The 21,554-nt window shown below is 41.4% G+C and overlaps 1 protein-coding gene across 3 annotated transcripts in view; it reads left to right on the top strand.

Moving 5' to 3' along the window:
* LOC137378058 (bactericidal permeability-increasing protein-like) overlaps window positions 1-20,647 on the top strand; it is a 73,255-nt gene extending 52,608 nt beyond the window's left edge. Inside the window, exons 10-16 of one of the 3 annotated variants that reach the window (XM_068048118.1) lie at window positions 791-850; window positions 3,965-4,132; window positions 7,108-7,175; window positions 10,795-10,837; window positions 11,116-11,179; window positions 14,168-14,244; window positions 20,453-20,647. In XM_068048118.1, the coding sequence (XP_067904219.1) occupies window positions 791-850; window positions 3,965-4,132; window positions 7,108-7,175; window positions 10,795-10,837; window positions 11,116-11,179; window positions 14,168-14,244; window positions 20,453-20,494 (522 nt within the window). In that variant the 3' untranslated portion in view covers window positions 20,495-20,647. Of the gene's footprint in view, window positions 1-790; window positions 851-3,964; window positions 4,133-7,107; window positions 7,176-10,794; window positions 10,838-11,115; window positions 11,180-14,167; window positions 14,245-20,452 lie in introns of those variants that run through there. The other 2 variants (XM_068048119.1, XM_068048120.1) reach the window with 2 other exon arrangements.
* Window positions 20,648-21,554: the final 907 nt, after the last annotated feature.

The following is a 21,554-nucleotide window of genomic DNA, read 5'->3' as shown; positions in this document are numbered from 1 at the left end:
GGCCAGAATTTGTCCAATGTTGGAGTTTCCATCCCCAGTCTTTATGTCAATGTAAGATGAAAGTCAAGGGCCTGGAATTTCCTGGGAGCTGTTCGTGTTTCACCACTGCAGTGTAACTGGGTCACTATAAACTGCCGAACACTGAATAATAACCACCTGAAGGTAATTAAACAGTAACTCTTCAACTCGTAAGGTTTTCCTGTAATCCTCTTCTTTAGTTGAATAACCTCTGCTCTAATCCCCTTACTAACAACATCCATTCACATGTAGAAACATATATAAAGTGCATTGGTCAGACAGTAGACACATTTATAATGCCTTCTCTATCCACTGCTTAATAGTTTGTATGTGCAGTAGTACTATAACACAAATATCTCATAGCATGTACAGTTTATACAAAAGAATACTTGAGTATTTGCACTGACAAGCCTGAAGCCTTCAAGGATGTTTTTATAACAGTACCTGAGAATCTATTAAACCAAAGAGCAGCACATCATATTGAGCACATGTGCAGAAATCCTTCTTCCCCAATCCAGAGTCTCAAAATCCAGAGTAAAACTGTTGAAGTGACGCAACAAACTAGAACATGTAAATAATGTGCCAAGAACAACTTGATGCTGCATCACTTCACTTACTCTTAATCTACTGTACAAATCAAGTATTAAAAAAGCATTCCATCCATCAGAGTGATCGATAGCTAAAATGCTGAGGTCGGAATCCTATTTCCTTAAGAATTCTCAGGTAGTGTCCATACTTCATATGGATGTTACATTTTTCCATCTCATTTCAGATTCCAAAGGACATACCAGTTCGACTCAACACATCAAGTCTGAAATTTCTGATACCTGAGGTACTAAATAGCACTTTGATTTACGTGACCAGTAATGTAAAATATTTGGGTTTGTATTTATTCAAATTATTCTACTGAATATCAATGTTTTTCTAGATGTAGTGTTACAACCAAGGTGGGAGTAATGCACAGTTAGTTCAGTCTTACTACTCCACAGATCACAGCATACTAGTAAAGTTTCCCACCGATCAGAAATTAGCCAAATTAAACCCATTATTTGCCCCCAGAATAAAGCATGCCAAACCAGGTTTCTTTAAACAACAACAAATTAACTATTTATTAATAAACCAAGTTTTAAATGATAATGAGATCAATCTACATTTATGAACAGATTTTATAACTCCTTATTCTTCCTAACCCTCATACACACACACATACATTCAAAAATCAGTTTACTGGGAAAAAAGGGTGTTTGGAGTTGTTGCTGTTTCTTAGGAACAATAAAATAATTGTTTGTCAGAGTCTGGTGGGATATTCCCAGATTGGTGATGTGTCCCAGAGCCAAATAGTTAGATGCCACTCAATGTCTCTCCAGGTGTGTTTGATAAACAGTCTGTGATGGGTAGGTGTTCAAGGCAATTCATCTGCAGCAGGCATCACACACATCTTTCAACATAAGGTGGAGCAACAGGTCTACTTAAATTTTAAAGCAACAGTCTAACAGTAGAGACTTTCTTCAGATTTCGGGAACTTTAAAATAACACAAAAAGGGTCAGGACTCACTCTGGAGGCAGGGTCTCCCAGGATGGGATGCAACAGCAACCTGCCACACCTAAAACACAAGGCTTCCTTTCTACAAAGCATTGTTCCTCCAGAGTGTAGCAACTCCTCTTCCTCTGGGCCTTTTCTCTCTCTTTAGGCAGGTCAAAATCACACTTGAATGTAACATTTCTTTCCATGAATTTCAAAGCTTATTTTCAGAGAGAATAGGTCTTTTCCTCTGGACTACCAACGAATCACAGCCCCAGTTCACTGCTAGTTGGTCTCCCTCTGGTTTGTTTCACACTGCAGAATTGACTAAAAATCTTCAACACAACCAAGTCACAAGACAGTCTTAAATCTTCCTCTGCTGATTTGCTTGGATACAAATTGCCTTGCAGGCTGTGCTCCACCCAGTTCAGCATTCAATGTTCTCAGAAAGTCCTTTTTTTCTCAATCTTAAAGGCACACAAACCTCTTAGTTTTTTTTTAAACTCATGACAGTAGAAAGCTTTTGTAAACTACAAGTGTACACATTGCATTTTCCAAATAATTACATATTACACATATTCTTCCACTTTTTAAAGTTGTTTTCTTCACTTTTGTCCCTCATTCCTCCCTCAGCAATAGAAAATTAGCAAAAGCTAAAAATACAAACATGGGCAGTGCCTCTCACCATTGTTTTCCAATACACTGAATGAGCTGTCAGACATCTTTCTTCCATGTTCAGAACCATACTGTGGTTGTATTGATCACTGTAAAGACTACTAAAACACTACTGCTGATCTGAAATCGGTTGATTAATGTTTGACTTTGTCAGAAAACATTGGTCAAATTCAAATATTTCATAAAGTTAACACTGTAAAAATTATAATGAACATTAAAATCCAACAGTTTGTAGAATAGACAGGATGGTGGTAGTTGGCTCAGTTTATATCACTCTTGCCTAGGAATCAGATGGTTAAGAGCTCAATCCCCACTCAACATTGGAGCATAAAATCTAGGGAATGCATCTTTGAAGGTGCAATCGTTTGGATGAAACTGCTCCCCAACCCAGTGGCTTGAGTGTCCATTAAGGATTTATATTCAAAGAAGAGCAAGGAGTTCTCCCAATGTCCTGGCCAACATTCTTCCCTCAACCAATGCCACCAAAAGAAGATTAAACGTCCATTCATCTCACTGTTGTTTGTAGGAACTTGCTGAGGCCAATTTTCACTTCTATCATCTGGAACTATAATGGCCTCAAAATGGTGTCAGTAGCCTTACCAAGAAGCTGATGGCCATTTTAGGTTTGAACTAGTCGATGTATGTGTTCTGCGCACTGTGCCCAGTTCTATGGGCGATGGACACCAAAAGGCCAGACAAGGTAAGTTTAGATAAAAGCAAAATACTGCGGATGCTGGAAATCTGAAATAAAAACAAGAAATGCTGGAATCACTCAGCAGGTCTGGCAGCATCTGTGGAAAGAGAAGCAGAGTTAACGTTTCGGGTCAGTGACCCTTCATCAGAACTGGTAAGGTAAGTTTAGAATTATGTTTGTGAGATGTGGAAGAAAATAGTGCTCCTCCAGACCCCACATAAATAATTTGAGCTACTGCAACCCCAGGACCCCCACCCTCCATGATCGTGCCACCCCCACCATCCCCGCTCTTACCTCACTGGCACCTCCCTATATTGAGAGGTGTTAATCCAGCCAGCTGTATTGGGATGCTCATTGAACAGTCCAGAGCTCACTGGCCTCAGCTTTTAATGCAACAAGTTCATCAAAATCATAGCCACCTCTTCATAGCAGGCACAGGCAATTGGCCAGCAGGCACTGCCAGTTGTTCGCCTAAAAATCAATACCACTAGATGCAAAATGGCTGCCATGTCCACCTACTAAGCAGCAGTGATTGTATTTAATTGTATGTGATTGGAATGCTTCTGAGAAATATAAGATACTACGTAAATCTCACTTCTTTCTTCCCTGCTTTGGAATGCAGTCCGGAACAAAGTTAAATCCTCAAGATTGTCTTAGTGGCTTTTTGTAAATGGTTGTATCTCAGATCTGATTGTTCCTTCTAAGATATGGTTAACAGCAACCTATCTAAAGGCAGCGCCCACCACCAACCACATCACAGCTGTTGTAGGCATATTGTTCTCATGGGTCAATTACAGCAGGAAAAACACACCATTATTAATAATTCATTATTTTAGACATTCAGATCTGCATATGTTGCACAAAAGTGCAATACTGTAACATCAGTGTGCAGACAGTATGAGGTTGGAACTGTCTGAGAAACATTCAAAAAGGAGGAAAGTGCATTAGTTTGTTCTTGCACGCTTTCTTTTGGGATGCTGAACAAACAGATATTGCAATACATTCTACCAATGTGTGTTGTTAATCCACTATAAGATGTCTTTGGCTCCTTCCAGGTTGCAACACAATATCCCAACCTGCTGATGAAAATTGTGATGAGTGCTATGAAGCAACCGGTTGTGAGGCTGATTGCGGGAAATCTCAATGCCGATGTATTTACTGCAGCTGATGTATTTGCAATCCTTCCGAACAAATCCTTAGCTGAACTATTTGTGCTGGGTATTGTAAGTATTGTTATCTTTATTCAATCAAAATGAATATAACAAGAGAGACTAAGATTGGAGGAAACAGATTGGGTAAAAGAATACATTTTGTGCTATACACATATAGTGGTAAATCAAGCTTTATATGTATGTCCATTTGTGCACCGACACGACTTGCATTTCTGATTTGGACCCCCTTTGATACCAAGGGCAATATTTTCCTGTGGGCTTCGGGACCCCAATGTCAGGACCAAATGGATCAGAAGGGAAACCATTCCACTTGGATCGTTGGGGCCATGGGGGCAACCTTTGATGCCTGCGGCCCTCTCTTTGGGGGAATGGAGCCTCCGGCTCTGGTGGCCCCCCAGACTGCTGCAGGGAGACCACCTCTGTTAAGCTAGCGGCTTCTGCTTGTGGTGGGGGGAGGGGGCCGCTCAGCAGCTGGCAAAATGCCAGCGGACCCTCTAGCTCACCCTAATAGGTTCCTTAAATATGCAAATTGGCTGCCCGCTTCTGTTCCGCGGGCTGCCGATTCGTTTCCTCGGCTGCCTCTGGAAAACCTCTCCAGTGACAGAAATGCATTGGGGAGCTGTCCTGACGCGGCTCCCCACTATTTTCCCAGCCCATCCCACCTCCAAGCCCACTACTCTGAAGCCGGGAAAATTCAGCCCCCTAAAACAACAGCTAAGTGTATTGTAGTTTCCTTTTAGAATAGAGGTGTGATGTTTTAAACAGAAATTCTTAATATATTTGAAGTATAAGGATAATTTTAGGGTAGGACATACCACTATTTTGATTCAAGCTAATAGCCATTGTCTGGCATGACCACATCACAATCTACCAGGCCTTACAAGCCCCTACCAAAATGACCCAGTACTCTACGATCATTCTAGATAGCAAAGATAACCCCAGGTTCCTTTTCTCTACTATTATTTACCTCTTTAGACCCTTCTCTTCTACCCTCTCACCCTTACCTCTGACAAGAAGCATGAGAAGCTCCCAAACCTGTATTGTTTCTGTCAAAAATACCTTCTACTTCTACAGCCATAAAATTCTAACCTCAGTCTATCTACGGCTAAAACCTTTATTCACGTCTACGTCGCTTCCACAGTCAATTACTCCAATGCTCTCCTCACTGACATCTTATCCTCCACCTTCCATTAACTTCAGCTCATCTAACGTTTTACCACCGGTATCCCATCCAATACCAAATTATGTTCACCCATCACCTCTGTTGTCCCTTCCTCTATTGGCTCCTCGTTTCTCATTTAAAATTTTCTTCTCTTTGTTTATATCCCTGCATTAACTTTGCCCTCCTTCTGTCTATAAATTCTTCCAGCTGTACAGCCCACCACCCACTCTATATTATTTTGTCTCCAATCTCCTGTACCACCACCTCCCCCCGCCCCCCATCCCCACCCCCCCCCCCCCCCCCCCCCACCTCCAATCTACCCCACTCCCCTTGACAACAATGATGGCAGCCACCTAGTGCTTATCCTTTGGAATTCCTTGCCTAAACCCCTCCACCTCTCCCCCACTAATTCCTCTCTTCAGTGCTTCCTTAAAACCCAACTCTTTCACCAAGCTTTTGGGCATTTCTCCTAATTTCTCCTTCTTTGGTTTGAAACCTATTTTCTCTTGGCTTTGCGAGGCACCTTAGGAAGGCTTTCTACTTTAAAGGTGCTCTATCAATGCAGGTTATTGATACTGTCATTACCATCAATGGTTGGAATTCGTTGAAACTATTTATTTTGGTGAAGGAGGATGCCAGTAGCAAATGGGGCATTTTTCCAGTATGAATACAGTAGCAAATTCAATGAATATGATAAGTCAAATGAAGTGAACAGTTGTGCTGACATTTCTCAACGAGTTTGCCGGAGCTGCCTTTTCCTTTTTTTCGCTGTGTTATTATTCCTTCATTTTGTATGTTCTATTCATTGCACAATATCACCAAGTGTTTCAAAATGAAGTAATTAAAAATTACTGATCTTTTTCAATTTGCGTTTGCAATTTTCTGTTGAAATATGCTTGTTAACCTCTTTTGGGTTTTCCATAAATATTGCAACAAAAGGTGTTGAGGGATGAGGGATGATAGCTTAGTTAAAATGTTCCTATGGTATTACTAAAGTTTAGTGAAATACCTGGAAGAATTCCCGTGTGCCATTAGTAAAAATCAGAAAAATTATACGCTGATTCCATTCAGATTTTCTCACATCATGTAAATCTAATCAATGTTACCCGTCTCTGCAAGTGCAATAAACATATACTGAAGAAATAGTAAACCACATCGAAATCTTCACCTCCCCACCCCCCACAAATGCCAAAAGTGCCATTTGTTTAATCAATCTTACTAACATTTTATTCTGCAATAGAAAACAATATACAATGTATATGGACACCAGGTAAGTAGCATGCCTGTGACCTCTCAAAGTAGGATTGCCAAACTGGTAACTGATTTAGTGCAGTATTGATTTGTAGATGCCTGTTCATCGGAAAATAGCCCAGCTCATTTTACTTCAACAATTTAACTTCGACAAGAGTTAAGAGTTGTTTAACAGTGTTTGACCTTAAGTCCAGCACAGTAATTGCAAACAACCACTCTACTGGTGAATAAATCTACTTCACCCTTTGCTTCAATCTGTTCCATTATTAAGCACAAAGTGTGCTATTCAAATTTGCAGATTTCTGTTATAAATCACTTTCAAAAGACAAGTCTTTAGGAGAGCATGAGCCTTTGGCATTGTCATTTTTAATCCTATCAGTGGTCTTTGCACCTCGTACTCTGCAAATGAAATGCAAGCGAAATCGACAATATTCAGCAAAGTTTGGCCCATTATTTAAATAATTAAAAATAAGATCATAGATATCAGACAGAATCTAGTGCAGTAAAAATGCCTTTTTACAATACAGAAAGGTAAAGACAAGATAATGTAATCGTTTTTCATGTGTGCAGAAGTCATATGTTAATATCATAATAAATTGTGTGTTGATCACAGACAGCCAGTGTGCAAGGACAGATGATTACTTCAGACAGGAAACTGTGTGGGTCAGTATCTTTGAATAGGTAAGGATTACATCAGAAAAAATATTTTCTTTCTTTGTAAGTAGATTCTAGCTTTACTATTTTAGGCCACAAACTATAGTATTTAACTCAGTTGCAGAAAATATTATTGACAATCGACAAATAGTGATGCAACAAGTTAGTCTTTCTTCCACTACCTCTGAATCATAGAATGATTACAGCACAGAAGGAGGCTATTCGGCATGTCATGTCAGTGCCGGCTGACTGCAAGAACAACTCATCTAGTCCTACTCCCCTGTCTTTCCCCATAGCCCTGAAAACTTTTTCTTTTGAAGGCCTCAGTTGAATCTGCTTCCACCACACTCTCAGACAGTGCATTCCAGATCCTAATCACTAGCTGTGTAAAAAAAGTTTTCCCTCATGTCGCTTTTGCATCTTTTGCCAATCACATTAAATCAGTATCCTTTGGTTCCAGATCCTTGCACCAATGGGAACAGTTTCTCCCTATCTACCCTGTATAGACCCCTCATGATTTTGAACACCTCTATCAAAACTCCAAGGAGAACAGACCCAGATTCTCCAACCTATCCATGTAACTAAAGTTCCTCATCCCTAGAACCATTCTTATGAATCTTTTCTGAACCCTCTCTAATGCCTTAACATCCTTCGTAAAGTGTGGTCCCCAGAAACTGGGCACATTATTCCGGTTGAGGCCAAACCGGTGTTTTATGCAGGTTTATCATAAATTCCTTTTCTTGTACTTTTCTTTACTCGTTCATGGGATGTGGGCATCGCTGGCTAGGTCAGTATTTATTGCCCATCCCTAATTGCCCTTGAGAAGGTGGTGGCAAGCTACCTTCTTGAATCGCTGCAGTCCTTGGGGTGTAGATACACCCACAGTGCTGTTAGGGAGGGAGTTCCAGGATTTTGACCCAGCGACAGTGAAGGAACGGCGATATAGTTTCAAGTCAGGATGGTGTATGGCTTGGAGGGGAACTTGCAAGTGATGCTTTTCCATGTATTTGCTGCCCTTGTCCTTCCAGGTAGTAGACCTCGGGTTTGGAAGTTGCTGCAATGTATCTTGTATATGGTACACACTGCTGCCACTGTGCATCGGTGGTGGAGGGAGTGAACATTGAAGGTGGTGGATGGGGTGCCAATCAAGCGGGCTGCTTTGTCCTGGATGGTGTCAAGCTTCTTGAGTGTTGTTGGAGCTGCACCCATCCAGGCAAGTGGAGAGTATTCCATCACACTCCTGACTTGTGCCTTGTAGATGGTGGCTCGGCATTGGAGAGACAGGAGGTGAGTTACTCGCTGCAGAATTCCTAGCTTCTAGCCTGCTCTTGTCGCCATGGTATTTATGTGGCTGGTCCAGTTCAGTTTCTTGTCAATGGTAACTCCCAGGATGTTGATAGTGGGGGATTCAGCAATGGTAATGCCATTGAATGTCAAGGGGAGACGTTAGATTCTCTCTTGTTTGAGATGGTTATTGCCTGGCACTTCTGTGGCGTGAATGTTACTTGCCAATTACCAGCCTAAGTCTGGGTGTTATTCAGGTCTTGCTGCATTTCTACATGGGCTGCTTCAGTATCTGAGGAGTCGCGAATGGTGCTGAACATTGTGCAATCATCAGCAAACATCCTCACTTCTGAAATTATGATGGAGGGACGTTCATTGATGAAGCAACTGAAGATGTTTGGGCCTAGGACACTACCCTGAGGAACCCCTGCAACAATGTTCTGGGACTGAGATGATTGACCTCCAACAACCAAAATCATCTTCTTTGTGTTACTCTATGCCCCTATTTATAAAGCATTGGATCCCATCTGCTTTAGTAACCACTTTCTCAACCTGCCCTGAAACATTCAATGATTTGTGCACATGTACTCCGAGGTTTCTGTGCTCCTGCACACTCTTTGGAATTGTACCTTTTAATTTATATTGCCTCTTCTCGTTCTTTCTACCAAAATGAATCACTTCACATTTTGCTGCATTAAATTTAACTTGCCACTTGTCTACACATTCCACCAACCTCTCTATGTCCTCTTTAAGTTTATCACTATCCTCCTCACAGTTCACAATACTTCCAAGTTTTGCATCATCTGCAAATATTGAAATTGTGCTCTGGTCATTAAGATATATCAAGAAAAGCAGGGGTCCTGACACTGAGCCTGGGAACCCCACTATATACCTTCCTGCAGTCCAACAAATGACTGTTCACAACTACTCTCTGTTTCCTGTCACTCAGCCAATTTCGTATCCATGCTGCTGCTGTCCCGTTCATTCATGGCCTCTGGCTTTGCTGACAAGGCTGATCTGTGGCTGAGTTGTGCAACACATTTGCATAAAACTTCAAAAGTACATCTGTTTTTAAAATAAGTTGTGCTTGAACTTATTTGTATGAATAGAATCCTCACATCAAAGATATGTCTGTGGTTTTCACCAGGAGTTTGGTGAGAAACAGCTGATGTTAATTGTTCTCTCATGTTAGGTCTTTCAATCACAAGAGAAATTCTTCACAAACCTCATTTGTTGTTTATAAATTGCTCAAAAATAATAAACGGGAACATCTCCAGGATTGTTTTATAGGGTTTTTAAAAAAAATCATTCTTGGAGAATGGATGTTGCTAGCAAGGCCAACATTTGCCCTTGAGAAGGTGGTGTGAGCATTATCTTGAACCAATGCAATCCACGTGGTGCTTCTACTCCCACAGTGCTGTTAGGTAGGATGTTCCAAGATTTTGACCAAGCAACAATGAAGAACAGATATATGTTTAAGTCACAATGGTTGGTTACCTAGCTTGATCGTGATGGAAGAATAAGGGATTACGCCAAGCCGTGAGGCTACAGATTGTGATAGTTTACAATTCCTTTGCTGCTGATGGCCCACAGTGCCTCAAGGTTGCCTAGTTTTGAGCTGCTCGATCTGTTTTTAAATCTATCCCACTTTTCATACTGGTAGTCCCACACAACATGATGGAGGGTGGCCAGAGTGTGAAGGCAGGATCTGGTCTCCACAACTGTTCAGTGGTCACTGTTGCCAATGCTGTCAGGTTGGTGAGGAAGAAATCAAGCCCGTTATTCCCTAATGTTGGTTTTCTCACCACCTGTCACAAGCCCAGTTCTTCAGGGTTGCTTGTCCAGGAGCATAACCACTATGCTACCGTGCCTTTATGATATAGGGTGGGAAGGTGCTGTCCAGCTCATAGGGGTTATAAAAATTAAACAGTTTATAACAGCCAGATTCCACTGCCATAATCTCCAGAAAATATATATATATATAACCCTACATTGAAAAAAGTCTATTCTCTTACCCCTCCTTAGTTTAACTTTCAATTCCTGAAGGGAAAAAATAAGGAGGAAACGTGTTCCTAAGATATTGTCAATGCAGCAATAGTAGAAGTCTCTTTGTAGGAAAGTACCCCACTTCGACTGAGAGCTACCCCTCCCAGAAGGTCCAGTTGAGATATCAGAACTTCACCATATGGACACAATTGGATCAAACCCACATTCAACCATTCCGTTGTGCAGGGCATTGGAGTCCCAATATGATTTGCCAAGGACTTCCCTTTGTTGTTGCAATTCATCCATTTATGTGACTTGCAATGTATATCCATATAAAATTGAATCATTAAAACTAAATTTCTAACTTTTAAATCAGTGTGGACATAGCTTTGGAAGAATCTAAAGTGGGGCGCTTTCCAGTAAGTCCTATTTTCTTATCTTATGTCCATAAACACTTCAAACTGACTGTGTTAATTACTGTTAGTTAATTTTTCACAACAAAATGTAACTGCTGCAAAGTATGGCTTTAATTATAAAGAAATGCTCACTGCTAAGAGTGACTCCTGATTTAATAATCATTCTAAACCTGAGAGTTGCTCAAGCTTAAAAGAATATGCTCTGGAACATAAAAAGCTTGTCATAGGCAGAATGTTTTGTTAAATTAATTTTCACTGTAATTACTCTTATCACTGCAAAGACAAAGGCAATGGAAATGATGCTGAAGACAGGGTTACAGAAGATGGTGATTCCGAAGATAAACAGTATGTCTGTCTAAAGATAAAAATCCTGCTGTTTAAATTGCATTTGTATAGTCATAATGTCTCATTGCAGGCCATATTTTTTATTCGAATAGTCCAGCATCTCTGCTGTCATAGGTGTGCAGAAGCGTTAGTAGTTATTAATAAGTAATTTAGATACGAAATATAAGGGAAATTTCAAGATGTGATGGAATATGGTATTTTAAAACACTATCAAATTTCCTGTGATATTCTTCATGTGAGCCTGAGGTTAATCTGTTGCAAGGTGTGGGGGTGGGGCAATGTCTACATATTTCCACTGTAAGAATTTGGAAAGTATTAGCAAATGATCTCCTCAGAGACCATCACTTAGTGTTTTTGGAATGGTTCCCAGATAATAAATAAATAGGAGCTGAAAATGTTCCCTGGCAAGCTACTCATAGCCCCTCCTCCTCCTGTTTGGAGGGCTCAGTAGTGGAGGCCACAGGTGGACACATCCCAGCAATAACCCCTCCTCCTGCCCCCATCCCCAAACATACAGATTTGCTAGGCCACAACCTTTTCTTTAGCCATTTAACTGCTGCACGTTTGTTTGTACGGGCTGAATTTTAAGAGTGCGCCACAAATTGCAACGGCACACTGTCATCCCAGTGGTCCGCTCGCACAGATGCGCCATCACTAAGCCCCCGCAATATTTCACGTGGGGGCTCATTTAAATAAAGGGGGCAGAGCGTCCGCCCTCGATGATGTAGAGGGGGCGGCCGCTCCGTCCCCGGCAACGGCGTCCGGCACCACCACGCAGGCGCCAGTGCCATTTTTAAAGGGCTGTAAGCCCTTACTGGCAATTTTAATTTTTAAATGGACATAGAGGGCAAATTAAAATTCTAAACTTTATTAATTGATTGAAGTCCCTCTCCCACCCCCCCAATGACCATCAGATGTATTTAAGCCACATAAAAAACTTTTCTTCCCGCCAACATTGCCCTCGAACTTTGCTACCTTTGCCCTTCAACCCCTTCCCAACATCCCGTCAGCCAATACAAAGTGTTCTCGCTGCTCTTCCAATCCTGCTAATTTCGCTCCTCCCCCCTCCCCATCAGTGCCATGCCTTGGAACTCCCAACGGAGTTCCGAAGACACACGAGTTCCGGACAGTGGCCGGAATATCGGCATGGGACAGCCACCAGGACAAGGTAAGTTCATTTGAATTTATTTTAGTTCATTTTAATATATAAATGAAGGCCCTGCTGCTGAGCGGCAGGGGGTGGGCCGCACCAAGGCCTTGCCCCGCCACCCCACCCGCCGGTAAAATGCGGTGGGGCCTTCTCGATGTCCGTGGTCATGGCGGGCCTCTCCCAGAAAAATTTTCAGGGTCCCCCCGCCACAACCCCCTACGCAGGGGGGCTCATGAAATTCAGCCATAAATATCACAGTTACAAAAGAAAAATCTCTGCAGGAATTATGGAGGAGCAGCTTTTTTTAAAATTTATTTGTTCTTGAGATGTATGCCATGCTGGTCAGGTAACATTTATTGCCCTTCCCTAGTTGCTGTGTGAAGGTTGTGATGGGCCTACTCCTTGAACCGCTGGATTTCTTATGATAATACTCTCCTAATGATGTCGGTAGGGAATTCCAGGATTTTGAACCAGTGAGAATGAAATGATGATACATGTCCAAATCAGGATGGTTTGTGGCTTGGAAGGCAACTTGGAGGTGATGGTGTTCAAATGTTATTTCTCCGGGGATTCCATTGACTCCTGGTCTCAGTTACAATGGGAGGTCAAGAAAAGCCCCACTGAAATCCTACCTCCAGATGTCTTACAAGCAGCAATGTTGGAAATGGATTGGGGATATCCCCACTCCCACATTAATAATAAAATAGAGCTGCAACCATTTTTAGACGGATTCTTCTGGCACATATTTCCCTTGTCCTGCAAAAGTGTGTGGATATCTGGAGTAATTAGTTTCCCAAATTTAGCCCCATAAAATGAGCAGATCCAATTGAAAAATCAAGGCTGGCACCTCCCACTTTCTCTCGTCTGTACATCCCATTCTGAGAAAGGGCAGCCTTACAAAGCCTACCATGAGAGACACTAGAAACACAGAGCCACTAAAGTATCATATATCATGTTTACAGAACCTTAGGGAGCTGTATAGATCACATAAAGCCACTGTCTCCACTTAAATAATTCGCCATGCATCCTTTAACAATTTGTAAGCTGCATTAGCTCTTTTGAACTACATCCAAAACATTGAAATTTAGAATGCTTCATTTTCTGAGATCCTATTATTCAGTCATTATTGTGAATTTATTAGTCTAATCAATCAGTGAGTGACTGTTAATCCCACTGTGATTACAACATTGATAAAATACAGTTAAGTTGTAAATGGTACATATACTCAAACTATTTCCAAATGGGTAAAGTGTATCAGTTCTTTGCCGAAATTAATTCTCATACTTTGCTTTGGCTTCATATTTTAGTCAACGTGCTGTCACACTATTCTATACATAGAATTTTGGCTCCCAAAATCAGGTGGGTTGTGGTTGAGTGAGATGCAATTTTTGTTTAAATCTCAAACCCAACCCCAACCTGCCCACTTCTGGGTTTAACTGAGGCAGGATGGGGGCAGGTTGACTAATTAAATATTATAACAAGGATGCCCTTACAGCTTTAACCCTGGCCGGCCGTGTTTCCCATGCTTCAGGAAACCCAGCAGCTCCAAGAAGGTGGTAAGTGTCCTTAAAACACTACTTGTGGGCTTGGAGAAGCAGGAGGGCTCCGCCTGGACCCCACCCCCCACCCCCTCCCCCAACAAGGCTTACCTGCTTTGCCAGGACTCTCCATCCAAAGATCACCTCACTCTCAATAGGGGAATGGTACCCCCTCCTCATGCTCTCACTCATCAAAGGGGCAAACAACATTTTCTTTAAAAAAGTATCCTTCTAACGACAAAAATTAGTATCTCGTTATGTCAAATATATTTTGTTCTCTTCTTTCTGAATGTTTTCTAGCAATGCTGAAAAAGGGATTCATAATACCAAGCATGGACAAAGTATCGGTGATTAATCCAGTCCTTAAAATTGAACAGGTAACAGCTTCACATTTATAATGTTCTGTGGAAAGAGGAGCTGCTGATTGCTCTTAGCTCTCATTTACTCAAACTAAAGGCTTACATGTGTGAACTAGCACATGTACCTATACATCATTCTGGAGCACATGTTCACATTTTGGCCTGGATTAAGTGGTTGTAATGATGGCAAAACTGTCAGTGTTTGCCATCACAACACTGTGAAATCGACAGTAACTTCTGGCATCTATACATACACAGTTAAATGCAGAAATCCAGAAATTTCTGTTCGTGATTCCCTGTTCCTCCACAGGATGTACTGTTGAGTCCCCACAGATGGAAATCTTTAGAAATCCCTTAAACTGAAATGAACTTTCACTTTTATGCTATTACACTTGCTGTAAAAAAAAAACCCTTGTAAAGTTATGTCTTGTTAAATGAGGTGTAACTGGTTTTCAAAGGCATACTAAGTCATAATAACTTCTGAATAACCTCTCTGGTTCTGAAAAACTGATCTTCTATTTGAGGAATGTTGAATGTTTTTATTATAAAAATTCCATTGCTTTTTAATATAAAAATATATTTTTTAAATGTTGCTTGATATTTTAGCTTCTACCTTAATCTCATCTGTATATCCCAATCTTTATTTCACTGTCTGTAAAATGACTTAAAAAATGAAGGCTAATCAGTTGTATTTTACTTCCTGGTTTGCTGTCTGTGAGATTTCTTCAATATGATTGGCTGATTAGCTTGCTTGATGACATCACTGTTGCTGGATCCCAGAGATCCCCTGTAGTGGCTGCCAGAATCAAATTAATGCTAGGATAGATGAAATCCAGCCCACAGAGACCACTAGGCCTTTCGTCAAGAGCAGTAGCGAGTACCATCGCTTTGTCGCTGACGACAAAATCTGGGCCTTTATCAAAACAGCAACAGAAACTTGCATATATATAGCGCATTTAATGTAGTACAATGTCCCAAGGTGCTTAACAAGAGTGATATCAAAGAAAAGCATTTTTGACATTTTTTGACACTGAACCATAGAAGGAAAAGTCAGAAAAGATGGCCAAAAGCTTGATCAAACAGGCTGGTTTTTAAGAGCATCTTAAAAGAGGAGAGAGAGGTAGAGAGGCAGGGAGGTTTAGGGAAAGAGGGAATTCCAGAGCTTAGGTAAAGGCAGATGAAAAAATAGACAACAATGGTGGAGAAATTTAAATCAGATACCTAGGAGGCCAGAATTGGAGAAGTGCAGGGATGTCATAGGCTTTTAGGGCTGAAGGCGACTAGATAGATGAGGGAGGGGCAAGACCATGGAGGAATTGGAAAACAAAGATGAGGATTTCAAAACTGAGGCATTGTCAGACGGGGAGCCACTGAAGTTTAGCGAGCACAGGGGTGATAGGGAATGAGAGTTGGAATGAGTTAAGATATGGACAACAGAATTTTGGATGAGCAGAAGTTTGTGCAGGGTATAGGATGGGAGGCTGACCAGGAATTATCGGAATATTCAAGTTTGGTGGTATAAACGGCATGGATGAGAGTTTCAGCAGCAGATGAGCTGACGGAAGGTTAGCGTCGAGTGGTGCTTTCAGAGGTGAAAGCAGGCAGTTTTGGTGTTGGTGCAGATATATGGTTAGAAAGCCAACTTCGGGCCAAACACAACACCAAGGTTGCGAATGGTTTTGCTTAGTTTAAGACGGATACTGTGGTGGAAATGGTGGGCAGGGAACAGATTTTGTGGAGGGGAACAAAGACAATGGCTTCAGTTGTCCTGATATTTAGTTGGAGTAAATTTCTATTCACCCAATATTGGATGTCAGACAAGCAGCGTGACAAATCAGAGATGGTTTAGGGATCCAAAGATGTAGTGATGAGATACAGCTGAAAGTCGTCGGCATGCATGTGGAACCTGATGCTTTGTTTTCCGATGATATTGCCAAGGGGTAGCATGTAGATTAGAAATAGAAAGGGGACAAGGATAGTTCCTTGTGCAATTCCAGAGGTAACAGAAAAAGAATGGGAAGAGAGCAGGTAATTTTCTAGCTATGTTTAGATAAATAAGAATGGAACCAAGTTAAGGCAGTTCCATCCACCTAGACAATGGAAAAGAGGCATTGGAGGAAGATGGTGTCAAAGGCTGCAGACAGTTTGGAAGGATGAGACAGGATAGTTTATCACAGTCACAGTCACAAAGAATGTCCTTTGTGACTTTTGAATCATAGAATAGAATCAGAGAATGGATACAGCATAGAAGGAGGACATTTGGCCCTTTGTGTCCAGGCTAGCTCTCAGCAAGAGCAACTCAGCTAGTCCCACTCCTCTACTCTTTCCCCATAGTCCTGCAAATTTTTTCAGATAATTATCCAGTTCCCTTTTGAAAGCCATGATTGAATCTGCCTCCACCACACTCTCAGGCAGTGCATTCCAGATACTAACCACTCACTGCATAAAAAGGTTTTTCCTCATGTCCACTTTACTGTGGCTGGGCCAGACACCAGATTGGAGGGATTCAAATGTGGAATTTGGGAAAGACGGGCACAGATTTGGGCAGCGAAAACACGTTCAAGGACTTTGGGGAGAAAAGGTAGATGTTAAATGGGGCCGTAGTCTGCAGGTACAGACGGGTCAAGAGTTGTTTTTTGAGAAGAGGTGCAATAACAACAGATTTGAAGGGAGAAGGGAACAGTACCTGAAGAGAGGGAACTGTTAACAATATCAGCTAACATGAGGCCCAGTAAGGGAAGTTGAGTGGTCAACAGTTTGATTGGAATAGGATCGAGAGAGCAGGAGGTGGGTCTAATGGACCAGATAGGGTTGGAGAGAACACTATAGGAGATGGGGTGGAATCTAAAGAAGACATGCATTCAGGACTAGGGCAGCGGGGAATTTTTAACAACGTTTGCCCTGAAGGGCTAGGGAAAGGGAAGGAAACAGCTAGGGAAGCTAAACAGATAGTCTCGATCTTTGTGACAAAGAAAAGTCCATGAGCTCCTCATACTTACAGTTGGAGGTGAGGCTGGTGGAGACAGGGAAGACTAGTTTAAGTAGATAGCTTGTAGTAGAGAAAAGAAGGCAGGGATTATCTTTGCATTCCAGGATGATCTTTAATTAGTGTCCAATAATGTCTTAAATGTTCTAGCCAGCTCTGGTGATAAACGGTTAAGCTAGTTTTTCACCAAAGATGTTCAAGTCTGTGTCCCTTGGACTTACGGGAGCAGAGATGAGGGGTAGACCAGGGAATAATTTGTTTGAGAAAGAGTAATAGTTCTAGTGGGGACAAGGGCATTAAAGGTGGGAAACAGGGTGTGATGTAACAAATCAATAACTGCCAAGCTGTCATGAGGAACTGAAGGCCAAAGGCACAATAGTTAGGAATTTCAAAGTGCTGTGTTAAGTGCCTTCAGGGAGAGTTTTTTCCAGGGACGGACACAGCAAGAAGTGGGGTTGGAAGGGGGAAGGGGAATGTGAGTAGAGAGTAATAGAAGGAAATGATCAGAGACTACCTTATCAGTTTATCAGTGATTGTAATGATCAGGGTAGCAAGATCACGCGAAATGACAAGATTGAGGAGTTGGCCATGAATATGGGTAGGAGAGTTTATATGGAGGGACAGATTTTGGGAGGAAAGGAAGACAATGAACATAGAGGAGAGAGAACAAAGAGTTGAGATGGAGATTGAAATCACCAAAAATGAGGCAGAGGCTGAGGGAGTAAAGCAGCGAAAATAACTCAGCAAGAAATTTGGAGTGATATTTAGGTGGGTTGTACAAAACAAGGATTTTAAGTGAAAGGCGCGAAGGGTGGAACAAGGTGAGATGCTCATAGGAGGAGAAGTTGCCAAAGGAGTAGGGAGACAAATCAAGGTGTGATTTACAAATGAGGGCTACACCACCGTTACAACAGTTTGAGAAGGGAAACTAGTGGAAAGTACAACCAGGTGAGGAAGCTTCATTTAGGGGAAAGCTGCCATCATCCCCCACCCATGTCTCTGCCAAGGCCATGATGTCAATGTGATCCTCAACAGTATGTTCATAGATGGCGAGGGCTTAATTCACAAGTGAACACACATTCTGGATGAAGATGCGGAGAGGAGCAGTGATTGCTGATCTACTGGCAGAGTCTCCACAGGGTCAGAGTTGGGACCAATGAGAGGGATGGGAATGAGCCTGGCAAGGTTAGCCCTTGGCAGGTGTGCAGGTTGAGAAGGATGGGGAGAAAATAGAGTGAAGCAATTGGGAGTTGCTGCTCATTAGGAGGCAGTGAAGAGTGCCTTGGTGGACCTTTCTGAGAAAGCTGAGAGAGGCACAGAGGGAAGCTGTAGGATTATTTAAGACAGAGTCAAGCCTGGGGCAGCGGCAGGAGAGTAAGAGAGATGAAGAGGAGTGAAGAATTGGGATTTGCAAGGGTAGAATACCCGAGATCAGAGAAATAAAGGAGGCTTGATGGTGGAGAGGGGTAAAAAGAACAGGGAAAAATGAGCGAAGAGGGGAAATAGAATCAATGGATTCATGTCTGTTTATGGGCATCAATAACGTTTTAAATGTTAAATTGTGTTTAAAATATAATTCAACCTGAGGTCACCACATGAAAGAGTTTTAAGATAAAACGCTGATGACACAGTGTAATTAAACTTAATTATTTTGCATTAGTTAATAGTATGTGAATTTGTAAGCTGTTGTACGTCCTTGATATGTTTTTATATTTTGCTTTATGACTGTGTGCCTTATACAAATATAATCAAATAACCATATAAATAAAATGGTACTCATTTTGTGATTCAAAATGCAGCATATGTTTGAAGATTGAAATTAACATTTTCTGATATTTCAAAAACAAGTTTAAAAAATTTGTATTTTAGCTATTTTAGAAAAAGGCAAGAATCCTTAAAAGTGTATATAATAGGTTCCTTTGCACCAAAATACAAACTGTAACACAGCACATTCACTAATTATCAGCACTGAATGAAACTAGTTTATTACCAAGATGTCCAAGACACTCAGTAGAAGGGCTGATTCTCTGATTGGGTGCTCCCAGTGAGGAATGACTGCTGCAGAAACACTGGGTGATGCCTGATTTCCGTTCATTCAAATTATTTGAGGGAAAATCAGGGCCTGTAGACAACAACATCCTGCCTAGAGTTCCCTGTAATTGCTGCTTCCTACCGTGAATGCTCACTTGTGGAATCAGCCTGTCATTTTATAGTCCAGTTCTTTTACTTTGTTGATGGATTATTGCCGATAATGAAGAAGCTGGTTTTATGAATCCACACCACTGGCAGAGGACCTCACCCTTGATTTCCTGTCTTCATGTGCGATCAACATGTGAGGCTTCGTTACTGCTGCCGACTCTGCTTGGATGCATTCATCACATGACCTCCAACCACCCCACCCTCACATTTGTTCTGTCAGATCAACTGTGATCTTGTTGAATGGCGAAGCAGGCTCGAGGGTCTAAATGGCCCTGTTCCTAATTCTTATGTTCTTATCAATCACCAAAAATGCTTCTTTTTGTGGTTTACTACCCACCCCCCCCCCTCACCAATTGGAAGGCAAACAGACTCTTCAATAACCTGTTTTTTAATGTCCCCATAATTTTTCTGCTGGGTTGCTCATAACCGCGTCCTGGAGATTATTCTGGAGACCCCAGGACAATGCTGACAACCTGAAGCTCCCTGCCAGTATTACGCATTCATAAAATCTGCCCTTACATTCAGTTAAGATTGTGAAACGTGAATTTCAGAATGGGCAATCATGGTAATTAAAGTGATTTTTGTGTTTTTGGATTACTTCTTAAAAAGGTTACATGTTGCAGAAACCAAAATAATGCTGTTTAAAGATGGTTGGGGTGAGCTGATGCTCAGAAATGGTAGCATCTGAACCCTCGTCTGTGACATACCAAACAGTAAGTTTCCAGTTTTACTGTGACTCTGAAAAGAAAGCTGCCATGATGGAAGTGAGGAGCTTCCACACTGGTACTGGAAGAAATTCAGGAAGTGGCCTGTGCCAATCTCAATCAACTCCGTTAACAGCTGTTAAAAATAATAGTAGAGATCTAGCCACAGTTTGCCCCAACTACTCTTTCTATTTTTGAAAGTTGAGTGTGGGAAATGAGGGGAAAATCACAAAGGTTGATGCCCTCAAAATCTACAACTGCATTCAGCCTATAACATTGTGAGGTATGAAGATGTGAACATAACTCTGATCTAATAATTCATCTGTATATCTTTCAGGGTTTAATCATGATCGCTACTGATATTCAATATGGAAACTGAAAGCAAATATACTTCAAAACGTAACACAAACTGCAGAAAATCTATTAAAATCGTCTGTAATTAACAAACAATATCGACATATATCTTCTTATACTTTTGTATGCTTCATCTGAATGACAACACAAATTAAAATAGCTTTGCACCACTGTGAAACTAGGACTAGAAATGCATCTCTTTGAACTAACGCTTAAAAGTATTAATCAGAGCTTCCCTGATGGCTCAGCAGATCTACACAATGAGCAGATGCAATATGTAGAGGGACCAGATTCAATCCCAGGTTTATTGATTGGGCAATAGTAAGGATTCTACAATCAGCTTCTTATGTTCTTATTGAAGTGTGTTCAGGGGAATTTTCTTGATCAGTATGTTTCCGACCCAATGTGAAAGGAGGCATTGCTGGATCTGGTTCTGGGGAATGAGTTAGGTCAAGTGGATCAAGAGTCAGTCAGGGAGCTTTTAGAGAGCAGTGATCATAGTATCATAGGGTTTAGGTTAATCATGGAAAAGGAGAAGGAGCAATTGAAATTAAAAATGCTGAATGGGAGGAGGAAAGTTTCAGTGGGCTGAGAATGAAGCTGTTCCATGTACATTGGAATCAAAGATTGGCAGGCAAAACTGTAACGGAATATGGGCTGCCTCTAAAGAGGCGATGGTTCAGGTACAGTCGAGTTACATTCCCACAAGGGGGTACGGTAGGAAAACCAAAGCCAGAGCTCCCTGGATGGCAAGAGAGATAAAGAGTAAGATAAAGCAGAAAAAGGATGCATATGACAGAAGTTAGGTTGATAATACGAATGAGAACTAGGCTGAATATAGAAAATTCAGAGGGGAAATGAAAATGGAAATCAGAGAGGCAAAGAATATGAGAAGAGAGTGGCAGCTAACATAAAAGGGAATCCAAAAGTCTTCTATAAGTATATAAATTGTAAAAGGGTGGTAAAAGGAGAGGTGGGGCCAATTAGGAGCCAAAAAGGAGATCTACACATGCAGGCAGAGGGGATGGCTGAGGTTCTAAATGAGTACTTTGCATGTGTCTTTACCAAGGAAGAAGGTTCTGCCA

Source organism: Heterodontus francisci, chromosome 16 (assembly GCF_036365525.1).
Source record: "Heterodontus francisci isolate sHetFra1 chromosome 16, sHetFra1.hap1, whole genome shotgun sequence".
Classification (NCBI taxonomy): Eukaryota; Metazoa; Chordata; class Chondrichthyes; order Heterodontiformes; family Heterodontidae; genus Heterodontus; species Heterodontus francisci.
The sequence above is the reverse complement of the archived record's forward strand: the minus strand, read 5'-3'. Positions and strand labels throughout refer to the sequence as shown.